This window comes from Pseudorasbora parva, chromosome 17 (genome assembly GCF_024679245.1).
Source record: "Pseudorasbora parva isolate DD20220531a chromosome 17, ASM2467924v1, whole genome shotgun sequence".
Taxonomy (NCBI): Eukaryota; Metazoa; Chordata; class Actinopteri; order Cypriniformes; family Gobionidae; genus Pseudorasbora; species Pseudorasbora parva.
Window position 1 is genome coordinate 12,470,824 of NC_090188.1, and position 13,104 is coordinate 12,483,927.

A 13,104-nucleotide genomic window follows, 5' to 3' on the forward strand; every position below is an offset into this window, starting at 1 on the left:
TGCTAATTTAGATTTAGAGCTGTATGCCAAAAATCATCAGTTTTAAAACAATAAAAGACCTGAAATATTTCAGTTGGTGTGCAATGAATCTAAAATATATGAAAGTTTAATTTTTTATTATTAAATTATGGAGAATAATGAACTTTATCACAATATGTTAATTTTTTTTAGAAGGACCTGTATATAAAATATCTTAAACAGTGACTTTTTTAGTCCATTAGGTTTGGGATTGGGTCTCAGTCTACTTTCCATTCACATTTCTTTCTAGAACCCACTGAAATAGTATTATGGCCTGCAAAGGCATTCAGTCCAAATTCTTTTTCTAGTTTTCTTTGGTACAAAAATTATTATGGTCAAGCCCTGCTTTACACACACACACAGAGAGAGAGAGAGAGAGAGAGAGAGAGAGAGAGAGAGAGAGAGAGAGAGAGAGAGAGAGAGAGAGAGAGAGAGAGAGAGAGAGAGAGAGAGAGAGAGAGAGAGAGATTTTGTATTGTATCTCCAGGAAGAGCCAACAGTCAAACTAAGTGAACAACAAAGGGTGGAGTTTCCTTCCCCTGGACCCTCACCTAATGTAAGTAATATATCAGTGAGAGTATGTGTCTGTGCACACATGTGCATGTGCTTCTGCAAGAGATTTGAGATGAAAAAAAACAATACATTTAAATCTAAATAGCTAGATACCATAGATTGTAACACTGAGCGATGTTACAATGGAGCAATTTTTTATGTAGTCTGTCACAGGAATTATTGAATTCATCACCTAATATGATACAATATGAAGAGAGCAACAACAATGTGTGTTATCTCAAACTTGTAGTTCTTTATGTGCTCCAAGGTCAAGAGAATATGTGGGAGAAAGCATGTTATGTCTACACTTGTACAAAGGGATCTTTCCAATTCGTGTCAGGTGAACGAGAATTCGAAATGGCACCACTGCTGTGGCAGATGCTGATATTTATAGGTGTGCAGTGATGCCTTAAAAAGAGGCTTTGATCAGATAGCCTGATAGCTCTTGACTTTATGAAACTAACAACTGAAAGACATTTTATCCAGCAGTCCTTCCTTCCCTCATTACCCTAAGAGCATGAGCCCAGACAGCTTATGTGAAGCTCTATTGTATGGCTAGCTATTGGGACAGTCATCCTTTTTGTTGTGTCAGTCTTGATAAGGAACAGAAAAATACAGCTTAATAATGAAGAAAAACCAGAGAAGGTAATTATGATGATAAAAGCATTGCTCATTGCACATTTTTAATTTAAATGTTTTTTTAAAAAGTACAGATGATAAGATCAGATTTCTGGGTTTTTCAAAAAAGTCCTAATGCAGTGTCTGTCGAAATGAAAAGTATATCAAATTAAGAGATTTACATAATATATACAATTGTAATTTATATATAATAATAAATGGTCCATATTTCTCATGGTTAATTAGGTTGGGCATGAAGTCATTACTCCTGCACTGTAACTTTGTCCTTGTGTTCGACTGTGATAACATGGACTAGACAATAATACTGTAGTGGTGATAATGAAGTTTAGAAGAAAATTGCGATGTACCCAGCACAATACCATAATTCACTAAATAAATACATGTGGTAACTTGTTACCAGGCACCACTGTCATAAATGAATTAATTAATTAAACAATGACGTAGAAAATATACTTAGATTTTGTATAGGCTATTTGATGTAGTCAACATCCGATATTAATTTATTACGGCTTTACAGTATTATATGTAACTGTAGGATAACCATGGTTGCCATGCTAATGTTTAAGTTTTTTAGAAAAAATGTAATCTTCTTCAAGATTAGAAAACAAATATTAGTTGTTTTTGCAGTAAAGTAGGCTAACGCACAGAACGAGATATTCAGTAAGGCTTTCACAATAACAAACTTGCTAAACACATTTTATTTTAAAACGACAACCTTTACAACCATTATCACAAGCAGAATTAATTAAATATTAGTTTTTTTTTAGTTCATAAAGTTTATAAGACCCTTGTCCCTTTCGATACAAAAATTCTTACCTTCAGCAAAACGGTTAACAGTCACTCCCGTCATGTCTTTACCGTCTTTATCCGTCTTCATGATGTCTTTCAGTTTGGTATACTTTTACTGACTGAAATCACATCCAGTGGAATGTTTTGTGAGTCAGTTTACCTTTATATCCAAACTAACTAGTCAAGCTGTTCTCCTTTCTCCTGAGTGTGAAACACTGACAGGCATATTAGCGGCGCGCGCGAGTGTTCCGCAGGTGAGCATGACAGCACGAGCGCAAGAAGTGCAGCACGCGAACAAAAGCTCGTGAATCTGATCTGGACCAATCACGCTCCAGCAAAAACAGAGCGACTGGACGACACGGATGGTCCATCAATATCAATACTGAGTAAATGTAAGTGGGAAACTAGTTTTGTCCTGTAAACGTGTCATTTTATTAATAACGAACTGATAACTGACATTTGTTATTTAGAACTAGTATGAGGGAAAGCTTCCCCACTAGAGAGCGCGCAGAGAACGCGGCACACGTGCACTCTGAGTTCCTGTGGGCTCTGCATTAGTTTTATAGAATAGTTATATAGAAGATAACCTACTTTTATTTCTTAAGTGCTTTTCGATTCTTTATTCAGACATTAACTGTGTGGATTTGTTTTAACTTTAGACGAGAACACTGTGTTACAGTTTATTCTCAATACTGATCCTTGACAGCACTGGACATTTGTCTCCCTTATCTGATTCACCCAGTTCAGTTCGTGGAGCCTCTACTAATGAGCTGATGAGTTGAATCAGGTGTAGTAGATAAGGGAGACATCCACAGTGTGCAGTGCAGGTCGGGGATTGAGAACCATTAGGCTTTTATGTTCTTTCTACATACGCAACATCAATGGAACCTTTCCAGTGCACAAAAGGTTCTTTATAGTTTATAGTTATATATATATATATATATATATATATATATATATATATATATATATATATATATATATATATATATATATATAAAGAACTGTTTACTGAAAAGTACTTTGGGGATCCAAAAATGGTTCTTCTATGGCATCACTGCGAATACCTAAGACATAGATAAGAGACAGAACACCTCATAAATGTTTGTTACTGTTCAAGGCTACTTTTTGGGCTTTTGTATTATCACATATTGACCAGGAGAAAGGCCGTGTCCTCATCACTTCATGTCCTCGTGTTATCTACAAGCCTGCATGTACATAGAAAAGTCCTTCATTTTAACATGATGCAAACCAGAAACAGGAAAACTTCAGCAAAATAAGTTTTATTCCAAAACCTGGAGGGGAGAACTTCATGAATAAACACACAACTGTAGTCATTGCTATTCTGGCACAATGCCGATGGGTAATTGGTCAGGGGTAATTCAGCCTGCTAGAGGGGGGTATGTAAGAGGACCCTTGAGGGTCCCCGGCAGACTGTCTGACATGGAGCCCGGGCCAATGAGGATGTTTTTGGAGGAAGGGTCTCTATGTATGGAAATTAAAACTGTTTTGTGTTCCTGCACATAGCGACAGTATCCACTAAGGTCAGCTTCAATTTCCATATCAACGATTTTATTTACAAAAGAAAAGTCATTTGAAGTACGAGGTTAATAAGTCCAAGACTGGCACTAAAGAAGATGAATTATTGTGATGAATTATTCATATCAATGTATGTGCGTGTTCCTCACACATTATTTCTTCATCCTGAGTGGACTAAACATTCGCACAAAGACTTTAATACCCTTTAACAAGGCCAAGATAGAGGTTGTTTACGCAGGTTTGTTAGCTAATAAATTTATCAGTTACCAACCACAACCTTCTTCACCCTTCGTGCCAACAACAAATGCCCTTCTTTCTACACCCTCTCTTGTATCTTTGAGCTCATTGGTTGTCATGATAAGTCCAAGTGTATTTTTAGCACACTTTCCTTTCATAGGGGTGGACACAGGGAGAAAATAGATATAGACAGACCCCTGCAATAGAAAACAAAACTTGGGTAAATCTGCACCTACCAACACTTCTGAAAGTGACAGACGGTATGAGTTTCGCAACTGCAAAAGGTAAGATTTTCCAGCTAATTACATTTTAAGTGTAGCCTATTTTGGAGTGTTTTAAAACTACGGCGAGATCATTTGAAGTATGTCCTATGTCACTGAATTATAGTTTCTGGGACGCAACAAGCAGGATGGCGTATATTGCGGCTCAGACGTTTTCTTTCCTCTCATTTGCACAGCTGAAGTTCAAACTGATCAACAACAAATCACAATAAAAAACAGCAACCGAGGCCTCCAACCAGAAGAAACTGCCTCAGACTCAAACAATGACACGCAGAAACAAAAGTTCGATTTGAAAGTTGAAAACGGTGTGGTGAAATACAAACTTCAAAATGTATGTGGGAACCAAGAAACCAGCATGAGAGATGATAGCACCAAAGTCTGTTTGACTAATAAGATCCACCGAGGAGGTTCACAGTCAGTGGAGCAAAATGACCCAAAGCCCTTAATCATTGTACCGATTCAAGAAACTGCGGTTTCACATAAGGCACTGTCAGAGAACTATGAAGGGAAGCTATGTGAGGAACAACGGCCGAGCACAAAGCGCCAACTGTCCGCCGAGAGTGCGGCGAAGTCAGTGAGCGTAAGAAAGAGGAGCTCTGTGAAAAAGAGCCAAGAGGAGATTGTGAAACCCCTCTCAGTTGCCAGCCCTGGCACGCAATCTGGGAGACCTTATCTACCTGCAGTCTCCACCTCTCAGAGGAAACCCAGAAAATTGCTGTTCTCCAGCACTGATATTTTCAACAAAGTAGACACATTCTCAATCATGAAAGGAAAAGAGGTAACCGACAACACACAAGTCCTTTTTGTTCTCATAAACAATAGATTCAGCCATGAATGTGTGTTTTTCAGTTGAGGGAGCTGGAAGTATTTGATGCTCAGAAGATTGCGTGTGCAGTCACTGAGGTGGGCAGAAATGATCTGGAAAAACTCAGGGCCATATGGATCTGGCTATGCCATAATATTGGTAACTGCACATGCAGAAATGCACCATGCACTGTAAACAAGGAATTTTTCGTTTTAAAAGTATTAGATTGCTGCTGTGTTCATGCACCTTTAACTCTTCTTGTGAATGTACTTTCTCATGCAAATTGTCTTATGTGTTTGTGTGCAAAGAGTATGATTTAGAGGGATACCTTGGTCTTTCTCAGAAGATTTGCTCATCTGATGAGGTCATCAGGAAGGGAAAGGGTGTATGTAGTGGATACTCCAGTCTCTGCGTGGAAATGTGCAGGTAAATGGCCACAGGTATGTACATAAAGTACACACATCATGCCAGTAGACCGCAGATCTGAACTTTGTCTTTTTCTCTAGGGTGGTGGGCATTGAGTGCGCGGAGGTGAGTGGGTACAGCAAAGGCGTTGGATACCAGGCCAGGCACAGTCTAGCTGACAAGCGTTCCGATCATGAGTGGAATGCTGTCTTCGTGGGGGGGCAGTGGTGCCTGCTTGATGCTTGCTGGGGTGCTGGCACTGTGGATATGAAAAGCAAAACATTTGTGAAGAGGTCAGGCTTCTCAGAGTGCCACTTATACATATTATACAGTACACTCATACTGACAAATCATAAATAGTTCCTTCACCATTGTTTGTATATATTTTTTTTACTACAGCATGTAAGAGTTGGGTTCTTGAGAGAAATTATAAAATAATTAAATGTATCAGTAAAATTATATTTAAAAGCTTAGTTTTCAAACTTCTCTAGTCTTTGTTTTGGGAAAGAAAACATAAAAGTCAATGCAAAACAATAATCAAATATACAAATACATCAATTGATGCCTGATTCATTGGTACTCACACTCAAATATATATATTTTTTATATTATGTATGGATGTATCATGACTGGCAGACATAATCGTACTAAAAGCTTTGCCTACTTGCTAAAAAAGTATAAACTATCAATCCGATGATGGAAGACATGTAGTAGATTGTGTACATCATTGTTTTTACAGCAAATGTTTGATCATGTTGAGAATTTAGAGGTCTTAGCAATGTGTGTAGGACATATGAAACAGTAGGCTTTATAGGGTTAATTGATTCTGATATTATTATGAATCAATGTCCTTCTTTTGAAGCTATCAGTCAGCGTACATTTCAACATGATTAAAAAAAATGTACCCACCAAAAAAAGAATTGCTGAAAAAAAAAAATGAAGTCAGCAAATTAGGACAAAAAACACATTAAGGGCTGTGTATGTGTAATAAGCAGTGTACATGCGTTGTATTACTAACACTGCCTTTAAATTAGACCAAAAATACTGAGCTATTGACTTTTAAGTCGTTTCAGTTTCCTCAAAATAGTAACGCGCCAACAATGAGCCTGAACACCTATAGTTTTCAGACCAGCACGCCCATGGGCGAACAGATGAATGTGAGTGGATTTGCTATTTAAACAATGTGGCTCTGAATGTAAAAATGATAACTGCGTCAGGTTGAAGCTAGAAAAAAAATAGCGTCGCATTGCGCCGGGTCTATGATAGGGCCCTCAGACTGCAACCACTTATTCCCATGAAGCATTGTGAATTTTTCAATAGACTAATGTTTAGTTTTTATTGTACTCTCTATATTTGATTATATCAGCAATGCTTTATGTTATTATTGTTTAGTGCAACCAAATTAAGTTTGGTTACGGAAAGTATTCAGGCCCCCTTAAATTTTTCACTTTTTCATATTGCAGCCATTTGCTTAAATCATTTAAGCTATTTTTTTCTCATTAATGTACACACAGCACCTAGCCTGACGTGGTCATACTCAATTCTAGTCAGAATATGAGTCTGAAACTGTTCCATTGGGCTGTGATTATGGGGCGTGTTTCAACCGAACCAGGAAAGACATCAATCGGATAGACCTACAACCAATCAGAGCAACGAAGCGACGCATTGTCAAATGTCAACAGAGCTCAACTGCACTGTGTTGCCAAGTCCGCGTTTTTTCCGCGGGTTGTTTTCTATGTCCCCGAGTTGAAGCGACTATTATGTGATATATAGACCCATGAGTGTGAATTTTAGTAGGCAACCTTGCCAAAATAACACACATTTTACCCCCCAAACACCATTTTTTCCCCGGAGAACCCCCCGAGAAGCTATTGTTTAGGGCTAGTAGTTGGCGCGTTTTGTTGTAAAATCTTGGCAACCCTGTCTGCACGCACGCTGAAATCAGGCTGGAATACACGATCTTTGCCAGTGTCGTAAAATAATTTAATGATACACAGAGTACTTACCCAACATGATCATCATTTCTGAGAGAAATTGTGAAGGTGAATGCATATACAAACAAGCTCTCCATTTAGGATTCAAACAAATATAATCCAAGCCCCTTTGATGACGTGCATGATTACGTTACTGTTGATCATCTGTCCATCATCGTCTAAAGCCCGCCCTGATGATTTCATTTCAATTGTTGACATTTTTGCAGATTTATTAAAAAAGAAAACATATCACATGGTCCTAAGTATTCAGACCCTTTGCTCAGTATTTAGTAGAAGCACCCGTGATCTAATACAGCCATGAGTCTGAATTTTTCACACCTGGATTTAGGGAACCTCTGCCATTCCTCCTTGCAGATCCTCTCAAGTTATGTCCGGTTAGATGGTAAACATTGGTGGACAGCCATTTTCAGGTCTCTCCAGAGATGCTCAATTGGGTTTTAATCAAGGCTCTGGCTGGGCCATTCAAGAACAGTCACAGAGTTGTTCTAAAGCCACTCCTTCGTTATTTTTGCTGTGTGCTTAGGGTCATTGTCTTGTTGGAAGGTGAACCTTTGGCCCAGTATGAGGTCTTGAGCACTCTGGAGAAGATTTTGTCCAGGATATCCCTGTACTTGGCCACATTCATCTTTCCCTTGATTGCAACCAGTCGTCCTTGTCCCTGGAACTGAAAAACACCCCCACAGCATGATGCTGCCACCACCATGCTTCACTGTTGGGACTGTATTGGACAGGTGATATTTTTCTCCACACATACCGCTTAGAATTAAGGCCAAAAAGTTCTATCTTGGTCTCATCAGACCAGAGAATCTTATTTGTCACTGAGGAGAGGCTTCAGTCGGGCCACTATGCCATAAAGCCCCGACTGGTGGAGGGCTGCAGTGATGGTTGACTTTCTACAACTTTCTCCCATCTCCTGACTGCATCTCTGGAGCTCCTCCACAGTGATCTTTGGGTTCTTCTTTACCTTTCTCACCAAGGCTCTTCTCCCCCGAAAGCTAAGTTTGCCTGGACGGCCAGCTCTAGGAAGGGTTCTGATCATCCCAAATGTCTTCCATTTAAGGATTATGGAGGCCACTGTGCTGCAGATATTTTTTTGTAACCTTGGCCAGATCTGTGCCTTGTCACAATTCTGTCTTTGAGCCCTTCGGTCAATTCCTTTAGCACCATCTCAAGGATGATCAGAAGAAATTGACAGCACCTGAGTTAAATATATGAGTGTCACAGCAAAGGGACCATGTGATATTTCAGTTATTCTTTTTTTAATAAATGTGCAAAAATGTCAACAATTCTGTGTTTTTCTGTCAATATTGGGTGCTGTGTACATTAATGAGAAAAAAATGAACTTAAATAATTTTAGCAAATGCCTACAATATAACAAAGAGTGAAAAATGTAAGAGGGTCTGAATACTTTCCGTACCCACTGTATATGCAAATGTACAGTATTTGTCTTCAGGGAAATTTGGATGCAAGATTTTGAGGACTTTGTAATGGAAAAAAACTGTCTTATAATAATAATAATAATAATAATAATAATAACTGTGGTCTCTTTCAGGTATGATGACTTTTATTTCCTGACTGAACCCAGTGAGTTCATAAACTCACACTTCCCTGATGACCAGACCTGGCAACTACTCACAACACCCATCTCTATGGAAGAGTTTGAAATGAGACCCTTGAAAACCTCAGCATTTTATCAGTTTGGATTGACTCTCACACAACCTACACACTACAAAACAATCACAGGTGTGCATGAGCACAAAACATACACTATCTAAGCAACTACACACATGCGTAACAGAATAATACACAAACTCAAAAGAGAAGATTAGTGAAGCACACACAATGTCTGTTACACTATAATGAGATAATAGGCAACTGCTGGCATCAGCTTGTGTTGAGAAGCTCCGAGAAAATAGATTAGACTGTTTGCTGCAGAGATTAGACTGTCTCATGAGAAGAAGAAAAAACTTTGTTACTAAAACTTTCAGAAAAGTTTCTATGGCATGCACTGCAGCAAACGCAGGCAAGAATATTAAGTAACTAGTAAACATAAGTGGTACCGAGCTGCATATACACTGAAGCTAGATGCACTCCTGGAAGGTCTCAAGATGCATTTTTTAAAGTCTTTTAACTTGATACTGTGTCTTAAGAGTACTTATTATAAGTGATTTATCCGTGCACGTTTTAAAAAGTCATGCGTCCTTATATTTCATCAAAATAGCGTCTCTACCTCTTGGAATGATTCCTTATTTCTCTGATAACATGTTGACAACCTGTCACTCAAATGAGATTACAGCAATAACAAACCCCAACCATCCAATCAATTCCCGATGGACCAAATCAAGTCCCGCCTTACATCTTTTCTTGTTCGAGAAGCCGTTTCACTCGGATATATTCCATTTCATACCAATTTTAATTGTAAAACAAAATTATGAATTTAAAAAGGATTTCATTGTGACTTTAAAGCACAAGCACAAACTACTCCAATGCAGCAGTCCTACCAGTGCACTCAGTATCCAAATTCATTCACTTTTTCTAGGGAATAGTCAGGGCAGATTTTCGGATACAGCCTTTGAAGACACAAAACAACCTAAAACACAGTGGCTCATAACAGCAAATGACCAAAACTTACACTATTACATCTATGGCTTCTAATAATGTATTCCTTTCAAAAACAGTTTACAGTATAAAAGCATCCATATTTTTTTGTTTACATCTGCTAGAAGGCAAAAATTTACGACTTTATCACTTACAGAGGTTTTTCGAGGAACGTTTTCATTGATTGGTGGACGTATCCGCTTTGTGGTGCGTTTCCACTGTAGGAACTGATTTTGGTTAATAGGAATGCCTTTTGGGGGGTGGGGGGCTTGGCTACCTAGCTCCTTAAAAGTAAGGTCTAACCCAGCACTGACTGGCCAAACGCAAGTCATGTAAACACACAGTTTACATATACTTACTCCACAAACTAACTCAACAAACATTGAAAACAGCAACAGATGGACCAACAGAAGTCCAGGCACTTCGTAACCTTCACTCTAAGGAGTTGTTAAATGCGGTGTTTAAATGACGTAGCTGGCTCATGTCACTTCAAAGTTCCTACTGGTGGTGCGAATGCAACCAAAAAAATGGCCCAAGGGGAACATTTTAGTTCTCGGGGGACCACCCTGACAAAGCCCTGGTGGCTAGTTCCTACAGGTGTGAACAGGTGTGAAAGCCCCTTATGTCAACCATCATAAATTCAGGAGTAGTTTTCCATGCATGCACAATATTACTGTAACATTTTGTAAATGTGTCAAAATTTGTTTTCAACAGACGACGGGGAAACAATTGTGTCTGTGAGATCCTCTAGACCATTGACCTTTTCATATGAGATGAGGCAGCAGGATCCCCAGACAGGAGCTCTAAAGCAGGAGGAGGTTGACAGCTCCTGTGGTCTCCTGTCAGTTACTCAACAAGGGATGAAGCTGCGATTACTGCCCCCAGAGCCTGGGGCATACGAGGTGAAGCTGTTTGCCCGGCGAGAGGGTGAACTCGGTGTTCTGCGGTGGGTTTGCTCTCTCGAGTTGGAATGTCCTAGTATCCAGAAGAGGCAGGCCATTCCTGATAACCCCTACCTGAACTGGGGCCTGGCGGCGGGGGCATCATCACTAGGAGTAAAGGGTTGCAGCATCGCAGGAGAAGAGGCTGTGGAGGTCGGTGAGGGTGGTGAGTGCAAGTTGATCCTACACACATCACGACCTCTGATGATGGTGTGCGAACTTGCGCACCACGAGCTGGACCCCACTACAGCCAAGCGCTGCCTTGCACCACAAATCACAGCAGAGCAGCTGGTGTGCAACACCCTGTGCCCGTACAAAGGATTTTACCGGCTGTCCATATTTGTGCGGGAATATGATAGCGGAAGTGGGACTTTTCAAAATGCCGGGAACTACCTGCTGCACTGTCAAAGTCGAGGGCTGAATCCAGACGTTCTGTATCCGGCAGATCTTGGCCTGTGGTGTGGTCCCGGGACGCGCACTCAAGAAGCCGGACTGTCCCATTTCAGCCACACTGGGGCAATAGTGAATGCACCACAGGGCCGGTGCAATATCACCTTCCATTGCGCCACGCCAGACCTGCAAATACACACGGTCCTCTGCACTGAGCTCCACGAAGAGGCCCATTTTCCTCTGTCCCGATATGTACTCCTGACATTTACAGAAACTAAGGTAACTGTGAGCGTGTGCGCGCCCAGAGCGGGAGTTTATCGTCTTGCTCTTTATGGACGGAAACCCCCTCAGCAGGACTACATGTCGCTTTGTGACTTTATAATCAGGAGTGTGTGTGAAAAGCGCGGCGACCCATTCCCCTGTGTATATTCAGCGTGGGGAAGAGGGTGTGTGTTGCTGGAGCCCCGCACAGGTGTGCTGGCTCCACAAAGATCAGTGAGTTTTCGCGTGCGAGTACCAGGTGCTCAAAGAGTGTGTGTCGTAGGGGAGAAACGAACAGATCTGAAGATGAATAAGAGCAGAGTTTGGGAAGGTGAGGCTGTCACTGGAAATGCCACACAACTCAAGCTCGCTGCTGTCACTAAAGAAAGCAATGACATGCTTGTTCTCATGACCTTTGATGTCCTTAACCTGGAGAATGAACTGTGAACAGAACAGACTTTTGTCTAGAGGACAAAAGGGCTATGGTCACACTACAGTTCAATGTAGTGCAAATGATTTTTTTTTTCCCCTCATCACATTAATTCCATTTTTTTGGATGAAAGGGAACCTGGAAGATCTGGTTTGCTTTCATATGTGAAAATAAATCAGATATACAGTACAGGCCAAAAGTTTGGACACATTACTATTTGTAATGTTTTTGAAAGAAGTTTCTTCTGCTCAACAAGTAAAAATACAGATTTTTTTTTAATATTGTGATATTATTTGGTTTTCAATTTATTATACTTTAAAATGTAATTTATTTCTGTGATGCAAAGCTGATTTTTCAGGATCGTTACTCCAGTCTTCAGTGTCACATGTGACATCCAGTCTATCACATGATCCTTAAGAAATCATTCTAATATTCTGATTTATTATGAGTGTTGGAAACAGTTCTGCTGCCTAATATATTTGATGAATAAAAGGTTCAAAAGAACTGCATTCATTCAAAATAAAAACATATTTTCAAATAATATAAATCTCCTTTACTAGCAATTATTATCAATTTAATACATCCTTGCTGAATAAAATTATTGATTTATTAAAAAAAAAAAGAGGAAAAAAAGACTGACCCCAAATTACTGACATGTAGTGTATATTGTTTTTACAAGATTTCTATTTTTAAAACATTTGCTTTTTATTTATTTATTTATTTTACTTTTTATTCATCAAAGTATTATAAAAAGTATCACAGGTTATGAAAAAATATTAAGCAGCAGAACTGTTTCCAACTTTGAAAATGAATCATCATATGAGAATGATTTCTGAAGGATCATGTGACACTGAAGACTGGAGGAATGATGCTGAAAGTTCAGCTTTACATCACAGAAATAAATGATCATTTAAAGTATAATAAATTGAAACCCAATTATTATAAATTGTAATAATATATCACAATATTATTTTTTTTTTCTGTATTTTTGATCAAATAAATGCAGGCTTGATGAGCAGAAGAAACTTCTTTCAAAAACGTTACAAATAGTAATGTGTCCAAACTTTTGGCCTGTACTGTACATGTTTTTCAGAGCACTGCAAAAAATATGATATATAAAAACATAAGCTAATAATAAGCTAAACTATGAAAGATAGAGAACATATCTTAAAATGTAGCATATTTCTTTCATTTATACATGAAAGATGAAAGCAACTTTGTTGTT

The 13,104-nt window shown here is 39.1% G+C and overlaps 2 protein-coding genes across 5 annotated transcripts in view; one reads left to right on the top strand and one right to left on the bottom strand.

The window, feature by feature from the left end:
- slc4a11 (solute carrier family 4 member 11) overlaps window positions 1-2,260 on the bottom strand; it is an 81,561-nt gene extending 79,301 nt beyond the window's left edge. For 3 of the 4 annotated variants that reach the window (XM_067422257.1, XM_067422255.1, XM_067422252.1), the window contains exon 1: window positions 2,026-2,259. In XM_067422257.1, coding sequence (XP_067278358.1) covers window positions 2,026-2,086 — 61 coding nt within the window. In that variant the 5' untranslated portion in view covers window positions 2,087-2,259. Of the gene's footprint in view, window positions 1-2,025 lie in introns of all 4 variants that reach the window. The other variant, XM_067422254.1, reaches the window with a different exon arrangement.
- An 84-nt stretch (window positions 2,261-2,344) lies between these two features.
- ky (kyphoscoliosis peptidase) lies at window positions 2,345-12,751 on the top strand. Its single transcript, XM_067422258.1, has 8 exons — window positions 2,345-2,390; window positions 3,935-4,058; window positions 4,232-4,833; window positions 4,905-5,019; window positions 5,169-5,286; window positions 5,367-5,558; window positions 8,812-9,002; window positions 10,572-12,751. Exons 2-8 carry the CDS (start codon window positions 4,037-4,039, stop codon window positions 11,894-11,896), a joined length of 2,565 nt encoding a protein of 854 aa, XP_067278359.1. The 5' UTR covers window positions 2,345-2,390; window positions 3,935-4,036; the 3' UTR covers window positions 11,897-12,751.
- The last annotated feature ends 353 nt before the right edge of the window (window positions 12,752-13,104 follow it).